Genomic DNA, 18,751 nt, shown 5'->3' on the forward strand with positions numbered 1-18,751 from the left:
ATGCAGATATGCTGACCGATCAGAAATGTCCATCTAGTAATAAAAAGATAATTTCAAACCCAAATACAGAAATAAGATGAGGGTCTCTTACTACTCCAAGACAATACCTTACAGCTCTAAATTTTTATACATAATCCATGTGATTGTCAAAGGAGAAAGAAAAGAAAATAGCAATCCTTTTCTGATGCTAGAAAACAAAAGGACAACAAGCAAAAACAATGTAATATAAAGGGTCCACCCAAAAGCACTGCAAAATACATGTGATCTGGCCTTTTCACTGTGCTCTCTGAAAGCCAAACAGCTTTCTTCATCTTAGCATTTCTGGCTCTGAGCATTATATATAGCTGTTCCCAGGTGTGTGGGCATATGTGTGTGCAACACACCCATAGACACAAGCGTGGTGCATGTTGACCAAAATCCCTTGGCCATGTGAGCAGTGTCTCAAAGGCAGCCACATGGACTGCATACATAATTACATTTTGTACTGATTTGCTTGTCACAGGCCGTAGCGAATCTTCCTTTTAAAAGAGAAATACCTTATTGGACTGGAGGTGATGTCGGGGTCACGAGCGGTCACCTGCCCAATCACGGAGTTGAGAGCAGCGTTCTCATGCACTTCCAGGAGGTAAGTCGGTGAAGAGAAGACCGGAGGCTCATCAGCATCTTCGACGACAATTTTGACGGTCGCCGTGTCTTTAAAGGGCCCCCTGCCGCTGAAACGTGGGTCAATGTGGACATTGGCCGCCTCTACCTTCAGTGTATAGGATTTTTTGGTCTCAAAATCCAGAGGCTGTTAAGAAATGACAAAGATGAATGTTTCTCACTAATGACCACAGCCGCGAGAACAAATGAGTATAACACTGATGGATGATCGTTATGTGCATTTAAGCCCATTTGTGAGTCTTAATGGGATCACTCTCCTATCCCCCATATTCAACCTGTAAATTTTACAGGCATTTATTGATATCTGTTTATTATACAAGCTCAGTGAATCTAATCTCCTACTGTTTTGTTTTGTTTTGCTCATTTCACTTGGAATTCACAAAATATTCACAGTCATGAATCGTGCCATCAAAATTTCACTTCAGAGTCATAATAAAATTTTACTAGTGATGGTGTGACCTGCATACCAATCAGTCAGTTAATCGGGCCTCTGCTGGTCGGAGATAAGGCAGCATCAAACACAATCTCTATTTGGGAAGAATATTTTTTATCATTTCTGCAACAGTGTGTGAAATGTAAAGAACAAGAAATAATCATTGTTTAGTCCATGGAGACATTATAAAGCATAATTTAGCACTAATCCCAACAAAGAGTGTTTTCCTATTTCACTTCTAGAGCATCACTGCTTTGCTGATCATGGCTAAAATCAAGTTTATTCTTTTTTAGGGCATTCTGAGAAGGTCTCTATTATGAGTTCCGTGCTGTGAAGCAGGTGGACATATAAAGATGTATGCAGATATATATCTACCTGTTTTTATATTTAAGGGAAGGAAGAGGGAGACAAGTAGATATATAGATAGCTAGGACTTACTGTGTCTTCTACAAACCACTTAAAAGCAATACGAAATTACCTCATTGCACCATTACTGAAAATATTTCTGACCTATTAATTCTTCCTGCCTTAAAAGCCCCAAAGACTTAATGATCTAAGTAAATAGAGGAAGGTAAAAGAACACAGCCCCCCTTAACAACCCAAAGCCCATCTGCGTCAGAATCCTCGCTGTCCAATTCTCTCAGCAGGGCATAATACTTCAGATGTCAAGGATGTATTTCTGTCAAGGTTCAAAAAGATAATTTAGGCTTGCACTGCAATTTCTTATAAGAAATTGAACTTTACATCTGTGATGCAAATTTTTTTTAAAAGAAGTCTGAACACAAAGCAGCATTACTGAATTCTTTCAGAACTCTCCTACAAGCTTATATATACACATATATAGTGTTGATTTTTATATTTGAATTTTTTTCTAATTGGACTGGACTTTTCTTGAGAGATATTTTCTAATAAAGCAGATACTCAATCCTGCGCATTCTGAAATTTCTAAGCACATATATACACATACCCATGAATACATGATTCAACATCATCATTTTCACAATTTTGCAACAGCCCCAACTGTAACAATTATGTAATTTCAAATTCTTCACAAATGCCATTGAATATAGCATATTATGCTCTGCTAAATTCTTAGCCCAACCTGAACACATTCTGGTGTCCTTAGGACTTTATCAGACCAAAAACAGGGTCCATGCATTGTGGGAAAATGACTCCGTACATCATTTTCCAGAGTAAAATGCATGTGTTTCTTGGTGTTGAGATGTGAATATGTTTCTAAGTTTATGAAGAGCGGTGAATAAAAATAGAGCAAATGGCTAATTGCTTCAGTTTATAAAAGCACCTTATGGTAACAAAGAATAGCAGTTAATAATAACAATAAAAATGACATTAGGAATCATTAACCAAGGAAAATGTGGCCCTGGGTTATTCAATAATTGACTCAAGTATAATTATACTGTACTCTATTTCAAACATGAGTTTTTAAATACTTTGCAACTTTTACTACTGAGCTCCATCCAGGTCAAAATGAAGCATTGCTCAGCAGAGTTAAAATAGATGCAACCAATTTTTTCTTCAAAATTGATTTTTAAACTTGATTTTGTATTTTAGAGTATATCCAGAAAATTCCAGGTTCTCACTGTCAAGACCTCCCTGATGGGGGACTTCAAAAGCATGACCATGGGGAGCAGATCCCTGTGTAACATGAGAGAGAGTCAGATAGTAAGCTCGGAGTCATGTCAATATATTGCTGATCAAGACAGAGGGCAGAACGACTGGCTCCCAACAGCGTGACTGATCATACGTCTTTCAATTCATGAATCAGCAAATCTGTTTTAAAATTAATTTCTACTACTTCACAACAAACATGCAGTACAATACTGAGCAAAATACTCATTATGAGGATAAAGGGGCATTTTCCTTTGCAAATGCCCATGTCCATAAAATACTGAACTGTGCTCTACACATTTTTTTTTCAATAAACTTGTCATGATGAGAAATAAATATGGAAAATGTGCAGAATCTTTCATATTTACCATACGTACATACACACAAATGGTTGTGAGCAAAAGCAATCACAGATTGCCATATATTCTTTGTACTATTTGTGGAGATATTTCTTTCTTCAGTGGTAGCCCCAGGTGTGTGGATGCTAAGTCGCTTCAGTCCTGTTTGACTCTTTGTGACCCTATGGATGTAGCCCACCAGGCTCCTCTATCCATGGGATTCTCCAGGCAAGAATACCGGAGTGGGTTGCCATGCCCTCCTCCAGGGGATCCTCCCAAGCCAGAAATAAAACCCGTACGTCTTACATCTCCTATATTGGCAGGCGGGTTCTTTACCACTAACACCACCTGAGAAGTCCATCCCCACACCCAGGAACAAAACAAAGCTGAGCTTCACTGACCTCATTGCTTGGACATTTGATCATAATTTGGAGTATCTTATGTTAGCCAGGTTGGCCCTGTCCTTTCAGGGCCAGAACGAGCCAGAATAACAGGCTGACTAGTTTGTCTGTCTTTGAGTTTCTCTAAAAGCAGAGATTGCAATGAAGACCTAGGAACCTTCAATGCATGTTTTAGAACTACTCCAAGAGTTGGACTGTGAAGAAAGCTGAGCGAGGAATTGATGCTTTTGAACTGTGGTGTTGGAGAAGACTCCTGAGAGTCCCTTGAACTGCAAGGACATCCATCAAGTCCATTCTGAAGGAGATCAGCCCTGGGTGTTCTTTGGAGGGAATGATGCTAAAGCTGAAGCTCCAGTACTTTGGCCACCTCATGCGAAGAGTTGACTCATTGGAAAAGACTCTGATGCTGGGACGGATTGGGGGCAGGAGGAGAAGGGGATGACAGAGGATGAGATGGCTGGATGGCATCACCGACTCGATGGACATGAGTCTGAGTGAACTCTGGGAGTTGGTGATGGACAGGGAGGCCTGGCATGCTGCGATTCATGGGGTCGGACACGACTGAGCAACTGAACTGAACTGAAGAAGCAGGAATACAGAAATGGGGGGGGCGAGTTCTATAGAAAAGGCATTGAATTTGCCACTTTTGTGGGCTAATGAGGATCCCCCTCCCCTCCGCCAACTGAAAAATCTCTGAGGAGCCACAGACAATCTGCCTCAAGGTAATTTCTTCCAAGAAAACTGTCCACAAGTCTTTGTCCTTTATTGCTTGAAGGCTGCCTTCAGTGTTGACTTTCCTAGATAGCTGGAGGCTCTGGACAAGAACTGAGCAAGTTCCTGCGACTCATGGTAAAACACTGAGGCACAGACAGGAGAGAAATGATGGATGAGATGGCAGGCTAGCACCACCATGGTCACTGCTTACTGAGCTTTAGCTGAAATATAAAGTAGGACCAAGAGATAGGATGTGAGAAAGGACTCTTACTTTTTCTTCTTATTTCTTCCAACATTATTTATTATTCATTTATTTGACTATGCCTGGTCTTGGCTGTGCCACATGGCGTGTGGGTTGCGGCATGTAGGATCTAGTTTCCTGACCAGGGATCTAACCTGGGCTCCCTGCATTAGGAGGACGGAATCGTAGCCACTAGAACATGAGGGAGGTCCCAGGACTCTTACTTTTTCATAGCTAAAGAAGCCAAACCTCCTTCCCTTCTAAGATTATATCAGGAAGTCCACCCAACCACCACCATCTTCAATGTTCACATTTCAAAGAGGTATTAATATTTTGAAGATGAGCAAAACCTTCCTGAGCTTACCTTTCTCAGTCTTATAATGCCATCCTGGGCCTGGGCATCAGAAGTGATCTCAAAGAGTGCTGTTCCGTCTCCATCAATGATGTCATAGGATGACTGTGCGTTTTCACCAATATCCTGATCATTGGCCTTCACCCTTCCTATGGCAGTGCCAAGAACCACGTCTTCTGGTACCGAGAAGTGATACAGACCTTAGGAAAGAGGAGAGACCCTGAGCACTGCATATGTTCCATTCATTCATTCATTTAGCAAATACTTATTGGGCACCTTTCTTGTTCGAGGTACCTGGGTACAGATGTGACCGACACAGTGATGGGAAAGGCAAAAACATCCTTTTCACTGTGGAACATACAACCTTTTACATGAGTCAGAGACAAATAGTTCCCAGAAAAAGCAGCGATCTCTCTTTGAAACTCTTCTGAGTTATGGGACTTACTCAACCATATGTTTACCAAGTACATATTTGGAGCAGAGTTATATCAGGATATTAGTGAGTCTGTGTGAATGTTCTTCCCCATTCGCTGTATAATCACATTGGCTGCCCTTGGGGATATTCATTGTTGCCCAACATAAAATATTAAGCTAATTTCGGCACAGATAGATGCAATGTGTAACACACTGAAAGTCACTTTTGAAGTTACCTTTATATTTACAGACTTGTAGACCATTTTTGATAAAATCCAATTACCAAGCCTCTGCTATGCCCTGCAGCAAGCTGTTCAGACACATGAAACACTCCTCTTGTTACTAAAGTCCTCCTTGCTCTGAAGACCAAAAATCCTACCTTCAAAACTCTCTAGGCAAAAATACAATTACAGTGTGTATCCCTTCTCCTAGGGGGAGGCAGGACAATGTGTCTAATTAGTTATATCAGTTCTTTTTTTATTCAGATCACTTTGACTGTTGCACCGGTGCCATTCGCTCTCATTGGTGTAGGGGAAGCTGCTGGTACCCCAAGCCCTAACCTCTGGTAGTAACTACTTCAGTCACTCATATCCTCTAGCCAACAGCCAACTTCTGAGGGTTTCCTTTGGCCTTCATAACCCATGTTGCCCATTGCCTGTCAGGCTAGAACTCTCAGAAAATTAACACCCCTCAAAGACTCACACAACTTACTATATAAAATCCCTGGCTCCATCACCTCTCTGGCAGGATAGTCTTAAGCTTGTTCTTTCCTTTTGTTTATTTACAGGGTGCCAGGGTATCCCCAAAGGGATGAAGCTCCAGTTTCTTCAGTGGTAGCTGGCTTGAGAATACACAGCATTGGCTTTCTGGCCTCCTCTCCCTCACATTCTCACTTCCAAACTGGCCTTTCTTGGATCATCTCCAAGATAAACCACTTATAATCAAATTCTTGTCTCAGTGCCTGTTTCTGGGGAATCCAAATCCAGGCAACCAGGAAGTTGTAGTCCCCATGTAACGAGAACAAGGGGAAATAAACGTTCAATGGACCATAATCCCGAAAGGAAAAATTAAATCTAGAGAACATTACCTGAGTCTATTTTGAACTCAATCATTGAGTCCCTTGGATAAACTAAGGCCTCATTGTACCCAGTATATAAGGATAACTTCTTATGAGGGAAAAATTTTCTAATGGCAGTGGCACACTTTTATCTAATGATGGAATCAAAATGCCTCTTAAAATCATAATATTATGGGACTAGGGAACAAAACAGTTTTTTCACAAGGTAGGCACCAAAAATCATCATGTCAAGCACAAGTCTCCTACTCCCCCCATAATCAGTAATGATTCCATTTCCTTCCAACTTTATATTTCAGGTAAGGTCTTGTGATGATTCCTCAAGATGTGCTTATTAGGTAAATAAGACAGCATGGGGCCTCACCTTACTGCCAGCCCTGCAACAGGAAGCTTTGAGAAATCGAGCCAGTGACACGTTTCATTATCCACTGTTATTCTTCCTACTCTCATCATCCCTTTCAGTGTGATCATAGTTAATCATTATTACTTCTAAGAGAGGAAACACTTGTGAAACTCATAGGCTACTGTGCAATTGAAACAATAATTTTCTGAGAAAGAGGAGTTGCATGCTAGTGTATTAACTATAATGGCAACTGAAAAGAGAATAAAAGAATCGGGGGAAAGATGCAAGAGACAGCGTTTTTAATTTCCGTCATTTCGGCTTAAAAGGGTTGCATTGTTGTCTGATTTATGAATGGCCAGATGTGGATATATTCTCAAATGCTTAATGAAATGCAGTATCTCTTGTTCTTTCTACCTTGGCATTTTTGCAGAGAATTTTTCCAAAGCACCTCAAATGTGTCATTTCCAAGCCTTGTCTCTGTCTCTCCCTCTCTCACTCTCCTTCTCCCTCATCTGGTTTCTCTCTCTCTCTCTCTCTCTCTCTCTCTCTCTCTCTCTCTTCAAAAACCGTGGTTTTCCTAAAGTATTTTCTATCCCAGCAAAGAGCACCAGCAGGCAGCTGATCTCTCATGTCAGGAAGAGGGTAACTTGCATCCTCGACTGAAAGCGCAGTCTACCCTTAGACTGTTGTTAACATTAGCCCTCAAACATCTATCACTTCCCTCCATTCCCACATGATCGACCCTGCTTGCCAGGGCTTTCATTACCTTTTATGTGAATGATTTCTAGCATCCTTTACCTGGCTGCAGTGTGGAAAAGACTCTGGAAGAAGGCCAGCTTCCATTTTCTCTGATTTCCTTAAAATCAAATCCTATTATTCAACCTACAACTTAAAATATTTTAATGACTTCCTAGCGATATTAGGAGGAGGGAGCCTGGAAGGCTGCAGTCCATGGGGTTGCTGAGGGTCTTTACTTTCACTTTTCACTTTCATGTATTGGAGAAGGAAATGGCAACCCACTCCAGTGTACTTGCCTGGAGAATCCCAGGGACGGGGTGCCTGGTGGGCTGCCGTCTATGGGGTTGCACAGAGTCGGACACGACTGAAGTGACTTAGCAGCAGCAGCGATATTAGGATAAAGATCATGGTACTTAAAATGGCCCACAGATCCAAGGATGACTGACTCCCTGCCTAACCTAGCTCTCCAGACTGTGCTCCAGCTGTAGTGGAATTTTTTCAATTCTCATTCAGGGCCACATACCCTTCTTCACAGGACTTTTGGGCATCTATTTCCTCCAGTTGCAATGTCCATCCTCCCTTTCATGGTTTCACCTTGTTCCCAATTCCTACTCATCATTCATTTCTCTCAATTTAAGGCTCTCATGTCAGAAAGCTCTTCCTAAATCATCTCTCTAATAGAAGATCCCTTGCCAAAATGCACAGAAGGAAAGGTTTCTATGAGAGTACAGGAAAGTTGGCAAATAATGATCGTCTTCCTGATTCACTGATGGTGGCTGCCTCAATTGCTGTTGCGAGGTTTAGGAGGCCGAGCACAGCTTTCACAGGCACTGGGAGAGTCGGTGATCATTGATGTCCCGCCAGCCACTGGAAGGAGGAGTATATATTTTGCAGCAAGGGTACTGTATATCTGCCTTCTCCACCTCAGGCTCTAGAGATTTAGTTTCTTTTATAGAACAAGTGGGACTATTGATAGAGCAATACCTGAGGTGCGTTTCAATCATTCTCTCCAGTTTTCTTCACAGGACTACCCTGGACTAGAGAAATAAGCACAAATCTTTGCATCCAGGCTTGCTGGTTCTAATACTCAGCTGTGATATTTACTTTATGTTTAATATTCAAAAATGTTCTTATATATGCTTTGAAATCTGTAAAGTGAGGATACATGTAGGCTCCAAATGATAGCACGGGTAGTCTCCTACATACATGGGTTTATTCTACCTTGCACGTCAGAGGCACTCAGTGATTGCTATCAGTTTTTCAAATGACTGAAAATTAGATTTTTCATTGAATCTAGTTTTCATAGATTCAAATGAAAACATCATACAGAGATGCTCATGCAGCACAGGGAATTCACTTACTCTGGGCAAATTTTGGAGGATTGTCGTTCACGTCAGTGAGGGTCACTGTAAGCGTTGTGGTGCCAGACAGGCCCCCCGAGTGTCCCCCCATGTCTTTGGCTTGAATGACGACCAGGTACTCCTCCTTGGCTTCTCTGTCCATATTGGGAAGGGCAGTTTTTATAATTGCTGAGGGGAAGAAAATGGGAGAATGACTTTCAGACAGCTCATTCAAAAATGAATGTGTGAATCACACACACACACACACGTGCACACACTCATGCACACATACAGAAACACATGCATATACCACAGATCCCCACTCAGATAATTTTCTGTTTTCTTTTGACATTTAGCTGGTGTGCATCTCTGATGCCAACACTGAGAAAGACTGTAGTCATAGACATTAGTGGATTACTTGCAAAAGTACATTTTATAATGTATAAAAAAGAACTTATAAAAATGTACATTAGAAAGTAAGTTGAATGGCATACTCTTGCCTACCAAATTAAAGTATAAATCATAACATAGATTCATCTACCCAGGAAAACCCTGGAAGTGAAAGAATCCTTCAATTTATCACAGACTCCAATTCCCCTACAAGAGAAGTAAATACACAAATAGCTGGAAGGCTCCGAGGTCAAAGATAAATTATTCTAAGGCTCACAAATACATCAGAGATGAAAGAAATAAATGCATTATGAGAATCAACTCAGATGAATAAAATGCCAATCAGAATTAATATAGGCAAGTGTCTAAGTCCAGGCATTGTTCAACTACATTTATAATTGTTTAGTTACATCATGACTATTGTAAAAGTAATAAATGTTTTATAGAAACAGAAAGATAGAGAAAATAGAAAAGGGGGTGAACACAAAATCATGTAAATAATGTAGTATCAGTTCTAAAATGTGAACTATTTTTTTCTGATATATTTTCAGAGTTCTATCTTTCTGCTTCTCAGTATATTTCACTAGTCATTTAATATTCTTGTTAAAGATTCAAAGATCAGTGTAGGTACTCCTGAAGTTATTTTGAAAAATCTTCATTTTGCCCTCTCCCTACCCTCATACCTCTTTTCATAGATAAATATCTCTAGCATTTTGATATGTACATTTTCATATATATATATATATATATATATATATATATGCATACAAATGTGCAAATGTACATATGAACATTTAACCACAAATGTGATCACAGTATAGTCATTGTTCTGAGGCTTTCTTTTTTCACACAATGGATATTTTTGAGGTCTTGTCAATGGTTAGAGGCTCAACTCATTACTTCTCATAGCTGTATAATTCTTCATTAATTAATGTACAATGAGTAATGCAGGCATTCCCATATTAATGGAGATTGCTATTTTTCTGTGTCCTACACTTTTACTTAACTCAGTCATAAGATCCCCTGCCGCCATATTGCTAAAGGCCCATGATAAAAATGTTTGTGACTAGCTCAGAATATTCCTGTTGAGTAAATGAGTTACCTCTCAGGACCAAGTAAAAAAAAATCTCTGAATTAAAGACAATTTGCCTCTCACTTCTAACCTCAGGGACATTACACATGTTCAATTCAAGGTAAGGATGTCTGAAGTTGTAATTCTGTTTTTCTGGACTCATATGCTCTTAATTAAATCATCTATCTGCAAAAGGTTTGCAAGAAGTTCAAGTCCCTGAATCACTCAAGTAGCAGCTGAGGAACAAGAGTGTCCAGGGAAATCTAATCCATTCAGGCAATGAGCAGGCTCTGGGAAAAGATGTGAGTTCTTCTGCACTTTATTTGACCTTGAAACCACCTTTATATCAGAGTTGCCCATTTAGGGAGCACTCAACTGGACAGCCCTGCCTATTTGGAAATATGGATAGTAACAAAATAATATCTTTCAATATGAAAATTCATTTTAGGACTTGACCATATCTTAATATATTAATAATTCAATAAGTCATACCTTTATGAACAAAAACTGAAGGGAGAAAAATTAGAAATACAGCAACCATTCCAATTTGGATCACTGTGAGGCATTTTTGAGGAGAAAATAAACATCTAGGCAAAAGATAGTAAGGACAACAATAAGGGAACCTTATCATTAGTATGAGAAGATGCCAATGTGGCTACTCTGCTATGGATGCATATTTACATGACTCAGAATATCCTGAGTCTGGGACCAATTCCAGTAAGAAGGATTATAAAATGGTTTTACTCCCATGATAGTTACAGGAGTAACTTGTAGCTTGTAAAGTTGAGGTACCATCACAGTTTAAAGTCATTTTGAATTAAAGCCAACCACTCGACTTTGGAATGTCATGTATAGTTTCCACTAATCAGAGAAAAGTGATATAATTCCTCAAGGAAGACAGCAACTTTTTTCAAAGAAGTTGATGGATTGAGATCTACACATTAATCCTCTCAGGTTACTCCAATGAAAGAATGTTTACAACTCTCTCAGAGACTGAGAAGATCGGTGTGTATTATCCTCATCATTTAAAAAAAATATATCATTAGAGAATAATTTTTTTTTAAAAACTGTGATGTCTCTCAGACACCGGGAATTAAAACAATTTTGATGCTCAGTTGATTTTAGCATACCTAGGTCAGTGTCTTTGAGTTGTATCAGAATGTGAGTGAAGCATCATGATGGATGGCCTTGCTTTAATGGGACAAGAAGGGTTCCCTGGGTTTCCACTTATTACAGAAATGTTGATGTCCTCCACCATCAAGGTATACAGCTTCATACTATCTATGATGTGCATCTATTGACAAGTTAGAGGTCCCTTATAAATGCTCTCTCCTACTGAAGTGAAGCAAGTTCGGTTTCTCACATTACCCTCACACTTACTAGCTTTGTGACCATGAACAATTTAGTAAACTCCCGGGATCACCTGTCCTGTTAAATGGAAATAAGAATCAGCTATCCATTAAGGGGATTCTAAGACTCATAGCTGCAGATCGTGATTGCAGCCATGAAATTAAAAGACGCTTACTCCTTGGAAGGAAAGTTATGACCATACTAGATAGCATATTGAAAAGCAGAGACGTTACTTTGCCAACAAAGGTCCGTCTAGTCAAGGCTATGGTTTTTCCTGTGGTCATGTATGGATGTGAGAGTTGGACTGTGAAGAAAGCTGAGCGCCGAAGAATTGATGCTTTTGAACTGTGGTGTTGGAGAAGACCTTTGAGAGTCCCTTGGACTGCAAGGAGATCCAACCAGTCCATTCTGAAGGAGATCAGCCCTGGGATTTCTTTGGAAAGAATGATGCTAAAGCTGAAACTCCAGTACTTTGGCCACCTCATGCGGAGAGTTGACTCATTGGAAAAGACTCTGATGCTGGGAGGGATTGGGGGCAGGAGGAGAAGGGGACAACAGAGGATGAGATGGCTGGATGGCATCACCAACTCAATGGACATGAGTTTGGGTGAACTCCAGGAGTTGGTGATGGACAGGGAGGCCTGGCGTGCTGCAGTTCATGAGGTCGCAAAGAGTCGGACACGTCTGAGTGACTGAACAGAACTGAACTGAAGACTATGAGACAGAAACCAGCAGTTTTGTCAAAGAGCAGTTTTCCTTCACCCTTTGGATTCCTAATCACAATTTATTCTTTTAATCAGTTTTTCCTGGAGTATGATTGTTTCACAATGTTGTGTTAGTTTCCGCTGTACTGCAAAGTGAATCAGCTACACATATGCATACATCTCCTCTCTTTTGGATTTCCTTCCCATTAAGTCATCACAGAGCATTGAGTAGAGTTCCCTGTGCTACACATTAGGTCCTCACTAGTTAGTCATGTCTGGACCCAGAGACTGTCATGGAATCTAGGAAAAAAGGTATAGATGATCTTAATGTGAAACACAAATAGAGACACAGATGTAGAGAACAAATGAGTGGACACGGCAGGGAGGAAGAAGGGGGATGAATTGGGAGATTGGGGTTAACATATACACACCAAACAACATCTATTTAAAGCTTTTCTGGATAGTGGTTAGCGTGCTGAACAATCCCCAGCTGCTCTTCCAGATCCACTCTCCAGCACTGTCCACCTGTTCTTGGCATGGGAGAGTGACCACTGTGGAATGGATGCACTTACTTGCTGGCTTCGTGTTGGACTCCACCAAGATACATTACCCAAGGAGATATGGAGACTGGAGAAGGGTGAGGTTCTAGATCACGCAGTACCTCAATCACACTTGGGCATCTACAGTTATCTTGGGGAGTTTTCAGAGCAAAACTCTAGTGTCCATGAGCAGCTTCCTTCCCTCAACCCTTCAGATCTAGGAATGGTATTAGCACTTCTGCTGCTGGCCTTGGGGGCCTCCCTACCCCTTGATAGCTCTCAGTCAGCCCACACTTTTCTCAGTACTTCCCTCACTCAACTCTCCTGAAACACCCGACTCATACCAGGCCCTAAAAAATACAGTTAAGATACTGTTCTTTAGCCAAGTGCCAAACATGTTTCCACCATGTCATTCTTACAGACATCTACAGGTCAAAAGTACGTCAGTGTAATTATAAATTGCCATCCAAAGGACTGCTCCTTGAGAGAGCAAAACAAGTGTTTGTTTCCTTATCTGTAACATGAGAACAGCTATTCAGTTAACTCAGTTGCTCAGGATGACCCGTCTGGGAGGCTGTACACCTGGGAGTTTTCACACCTTCTTTTCTTGTACGACATTGGGAGGAGATTTCTTGATGTGTTAAGGTAAGCAGGGAGTGTCTCCAGTGTCCTTAGGGCCTGCCACACACTTAATTGGCTTCGGTACAAACAGTGTAATGAACAGGCTTTGTTTTGCCTGAGCCTACTGCCTCCAGTCTCAACCTTACGATAGCAGCAGCTCATTAGAAAATCCAAGATAGAATTTCTGGAACATTTCTCCTGCTACTTTGTGGCCATAAAGACACAAGAATAAGCAAAACCACAAGTGTCTTTGGTCCTTCTATTTTTCTCCTTGTGTTGGGGCATATCTATACATGTTACTTAATTTTTTCTATTCCTATTCAAAAGGCAGATCATTCCAGGGGCATAGATACAGCAAGATGTTGAAAGGAAAAATACCTTCTACAATAGAAGCTTACAAACTGTCATAAATGTTTCTTCCTTCTACTACTTCTCCCCTGAACTGTTTGCTTTGGTGCATCTATTCTCCCAAGTATTAGTAGCTTTAAGCCATTTCTTTTGTGGACAAGAGAGAGGACTTCTATACTTTAAAAATTGCTTGGTATTAAATATCACCAGGGTCTATCCTGGTGGTCCAGTTGCTAAGACTCCCCGTTCCCATTGCAGGGAGGCCCAAGTTCAGTCTCTGGTGAGGGAACCAGATTCCTTGTGCCTCAGTTAAGAGTTTGCATGCTGCCACTAAAGATCCCATATGCCACAACTAAGACTCAGCACAACCAAATAAATAAAGAAATAAGGTAAATAAATATTTTGTAAAAATCACCAAATACAGAACAAAAAAATATAGTCATAAGTGATTTTTCCTCTCCCATTTGAGAAGTCAGAAATTTGGAAATGTGAAGACTAAAAGTGACTACAGTTCAGTTCAGTTGCTCAGTCATGTTCTACTATTTGCAACCCCATGGACTGCAGCACACCAGGCCTCCCTGTCCATCACCAACTCCTGGAGCTTGCTCAAACTCATGTCTATCGAGTCAGAGATGTGATCCAAACTTCTCATCCTGTGTGATCCCCTTCTCCTGTCTTCAATCTTTCCCGACATCAGGGTTTTTTCCAATGAGTCAGTTCTTTGCATTAGGTGGCCAAAATATTGGAGTTTCAACTTTAGCCTCAGTCCATCCAGTGAATATTCAGGACTGCTTTCCTTTAGGATGGACTGGTTGGATCTCCTTGCAGTCCAAGGACTCTCAAGAGTCTTCTCCAACACCACACTTCAAAAGCATCAATTCTTTGGCACTCAGCTTTCTTTATAGTCCAACTCTCACATTTATATATGACTACTGGAAAAACCATAGGTTTGACTAGATGGACCTTTGTTGGCAAAGTAATATCTCTGCTTTTTAATATGCTTTCTAAGTTGGACATAGCTTTTCTTCCAAGGAGCAAGCATTTTTAATTTCATGGCTGCAGTCACTATCTGCAGTGATTTTGAAGCCCAAGAAAATAAAGTTTCTTGCTGTTTCCGCTGTTTCCACTGTTTCCCCATCTATTTGCCATGAAGCAATGGGACCAGATTCCTTGATCTTAGTTTTCTGAATGTTGACTTTTAAGCCAGCTTTTTCACTCTCCTCTTTCACTTTCATCAAGAGGCTCTGTAGAAGTTCATTTTCTGCCACAAGGGTGGTGTCATCTGCGTATCTGAGGTTATTGATATTTCTCCAGGTAATCTTGATTCTAGTTTGTGCTTCATCCAGCTTGGCCTTTTGCATGATGTACTGGGCATATAAGTTAAATAAGCAGCATGATAATATACAACTTTGATGTACTCCTTTCCCAATTTGGAATCAGTCTGTTTTTCCATGTCTAGTTCTAACTGTTGCTTCTTGACCTGCATATAGATTTCTCAGGAGACAGGTAAGGTGTTCTGGTATTCCCATCTTTTTCAGAATTTTCCACACTTTGTTTTGATCTACACCATCAAAAGTTTAGGCATAGTCAATAAAACAGAAATAGATGTTTTTCTGGAACTCTCTTGCTTTTTCGATGATCCAATGCATGTTGGCAATTTGATGTCTGGTTCCTCTGCCTTTTCTAAACCCAGCTTGAACATCTGGAAGTTCACAATTCATGTACTGTTGAAGCCTGGCTTGGAGAGTTTAGAGCATTACTTTGCTATCATGTGAGATGAGTGCAATTGTGCGGTAGTATGAACATTCTTTGCCATTGCCCTTCTTTGGGATTGGAATGAAAACTGACATTTTCCAATCCTGTGGCTGCTGCTGGACTACAATCCTCAATTAATTAAATGGCATTTTTATCCATTTTTCAACTGTGATTGTTAAGTCAGAGAAGAGATCCCTTTTGCCAAAATTTAAATATCTTTGAATGGTACTCATGTTAAATTCCTTCCTTTCACCCAAAACATAGATTGTGTTCCTCTTTTTCAAAGTAGTGATCAAGCAAAAGTAGTGTCCATGTCTCCCCATGTACTTCTACTTCTGAATGTTCAGTGCCCAGTGATGTGTTCACAAGCTTAAATACTATCCTTAAAGTTCCAGTACATCATATTGGCAACAAATTAGAGTTTTCAATTAATTTTTTTTTTTTGGCAAGTGTATGTTTTCTTCAGTAGTATGCTTTCTGCTTCACATTATTAGTAAAACTCCTTAATGTAAGCATTTGGTAAGTAACCTCACACAAAAAAATAGATTTAGTTGTTCTAAGCATGGTAACTTCAGCATATGACTTGGAGTTGATGCAATACAAATGGTTAAAACTTTTGTTTTTGCCTTTTGTAAATTTTCAGCTGAAGCATACATAGCTCTAGGGTTTAGACTTAGATGCCTTGACTCGTTACCCTTGGGAAAAATCACAGAACTTCCTGGAATATGTTTTCTTTCCCTTGAAAATGGGAGGCTCTGACATTTGGAGTAGAATGATCTGCATTTGATACCCTGGCCTGCTGGACCCTTGATCACATTAACTGTAGAGTTGACTCAGAAACAGGAATGCTAAAACATTCTGCAAGTGCTTCCCTGGAACTCCATTGTGAAAATCTAATCTCATCAGAAAATTCAATTAATGAGAATAGTCCATTCTCTGTGAATTGAATTCAACGGAGATTTTGAACCTGGCCCTGGGAGTGGGGTTGGGAAGATACAAGATTGGAGGTGAATGCCAGCAGGAGGATTAACATGGAAAAGAGGGAATCATCTTGTTCTGAAGCTGGCATTCACGACCCTACTGTGAATAGACTGATGTGCTTGATTCTTTCGTATTTAAAAGACGTAGTTTTTATCTTAACTCTATTCAGTCAAACGGAGATTTCCCTAGCTCAGAAGTTGAAGAATTTAAATCCTTGCCTGGCCTAAGTTCTTCCCAAGTACTAAACAGCTGTTCCTTATGGTCTCATCATTCAGGGAGGACTTCTGATTAGAATTCAGTCATCTCAAAAATTTAAAGCTTGAGTCTTTTTTTTTTTTCTTTCCATTGTCTTTGGTGTTATCATTTGAGAAGCATTTTGTACCCGTCACGAAGATTTCCTTTTATAATTTCTGTGATATCACCAGATTGAGAGGCTTCATGAGAAAGGCACGGAGATGCTGATTAACTCCTTTGTCATTTTGAAGGCTGATTACTGTAATTCACTCTTTACGGGTCTCCCAGATTGTGCTGCTTAAAGATTGCAGTTGATATAAAATTCTGTGCTAAACTCCCATTTGAATAAGACTTGTTGAACACATTATCCTAGTTATGAAACCACTAGCTTTGTTATTCCCCCAAACTCCTGCCAATATAACGTGCAATTATCATCTTACGAGCTGTGAAAAAGTGTCTTTCAATTATGAGGTTAAGTGGGGCAAATTCATCAGGGATCAATTCTTTTTCAGGGGGGGTCATACACTGTACCCATACTTTCCACTACCTACGGAATTTGTACCACATGCTGCCAGTTATGAGGGGTGAAGTGCATACAACCAGAGACCCTTCAATAGATGCCCACCCTGTCATAGAACAGTAGCTTTGATACAATAACTTCAGTAATGCCAAACCTGCACAGATATACAAAAGAGAAAGTAAGACACTAGAAAAGTGTTTATCCTCTATACAGCTCAGAAAAACCTGCGTTTACTCCCCTTGTGACCAATAACTTAGGAATTAGATAGGTGATAGGCGGATAGGCAGATCAATAGATGTGTAGACAGAATGGTCGGGATTTGGAGAAATGATTCTCACATATTTCTGGTGCTTCTGCAAAATATACTAGAAAGCTAATGGGTTTAATGTATCAGGAATTAAAAACTTGCTTAGATATTTTGACCTGGTATTTTTTAAATTAAAAATATATTCCAAGGAAATTATATATTTCCTTTCTTCTAACTCCTCAAGTTTTTAGATTAAGATGTTCACTTTTATGTATAGTATTTTTAAATAGGCAAGTGATTTAAATATGTAAAATGGGAAACTAACTTAGTGGTTAAGATTGTTGAGATCAAATGCGTAAAATATTAAGCAGGTATTGTAAAAAATTCTGTAGCAACACAAAACACTTCTAACAATTTTCAAATTTTATTTAAAAAATAAAGTATGCCATGATTATTCTTGTACTTATATAAGTGCTTATAATAATTTGGCAAAGAATATAAATGAAGGTAACTTGATGTGTTTTGTGAAGGAATTGGAGGTTCACCCCCAAACTTCCCAGCACTCAGTAATACAAAGTAGAGGATTACGTTTGTTAGACAATAGGCTCTGGGATTATAGAGATGAGAATTTATTTCACTAGGAGGATTACCAGCCATGTGATTTTGGGCAGGTCACTGAAATTTCCTTCAGCTCATCAATCTCATGTGTAAAATGTTATTAATTGCCAAATAAGAGTTTAGGTTGATATTATTATAGAGAGGTAAAATGTCAAATGCTTTACTTAGTGCAATAGACATAGATCTATAGATACAGACACATAAAGATATATGTAAATATGTATTTTCAATAAATGTATACATATTACACTCAGAGGTATGCATATTCATATATACTTACATTTTATAAATATACACATATACATGCATTAAGTAAACTTTAGATATTAATTCAATGGTAATAATAAAGTAAACCTGTTATTTTAAAGATTAGAAACAAAGATTACGTTCAGCAGTGGTACTAGAACATCTCTCATCAACTTCAAAATGATAATGCCTCACTAGTAACTTTCATGTAACCAGCGCAAAGTATATTTTTTGCAAAGACATCTTTACAAGATTTGCACCCAAATTCATTTTGACAAATATTACAACTTTACAAATATTAATAATTGTCATGTATCTGCTGTTGGGGGCCAGAGTGAGGTACTCCACCCATGGCAAAGGTCATGAGGAAGGAGGCTCGACATACGCAAAGGCGGGATCGAGCCTCAGGAGTCCCCCTGGAAATCCTCGAGCGTCTACCCCCATA

General features: G+C 39.7%; 1 protein-coding gene across 2 annotated transcripts in view; it reads right to left on the reverse strand.

Annotated features, from left to right (window-relative positions):
• Window positions 1-18,751, reverse strand: part of CDH8 (cadherin 8) — a 409,345-nt gene that overhangs the window by 163,885 nt on the left and 226,709 nt on the right. For both annotated transcript variants that reach the window (XM_024978266.2, NM_001035339.1), the window contains 3 exon segments: window positions 8,703-8,870; window positions 4,784-4,971; window positions 537-790 (listed from right to left, as the gene is read on the reverse strand). In XM_024978266.2, coding sequence (XP_024834034.1) covers window positions 537-790; window positions 4,784-4,971; window positions 8,703-8,870 — 610 coding nt within the window.

This window comes from Bos taurus, chromosome 18, assembly GCF_002263795.3.
Source record: "Bos taurus isolate L1 Dominette 01449 registration number 42190680 breed Hereford chromosome 18, ARS-UCD2.0, whole genome shotgun sequence".
In the NCBI taxonomy this organism is placed as follows: domain Eukaryota; kingdom Metazoa; phylum Chordata; class Mammalia; order Artiodactyla; family Bovidae; genus Bos; species Bos taurus.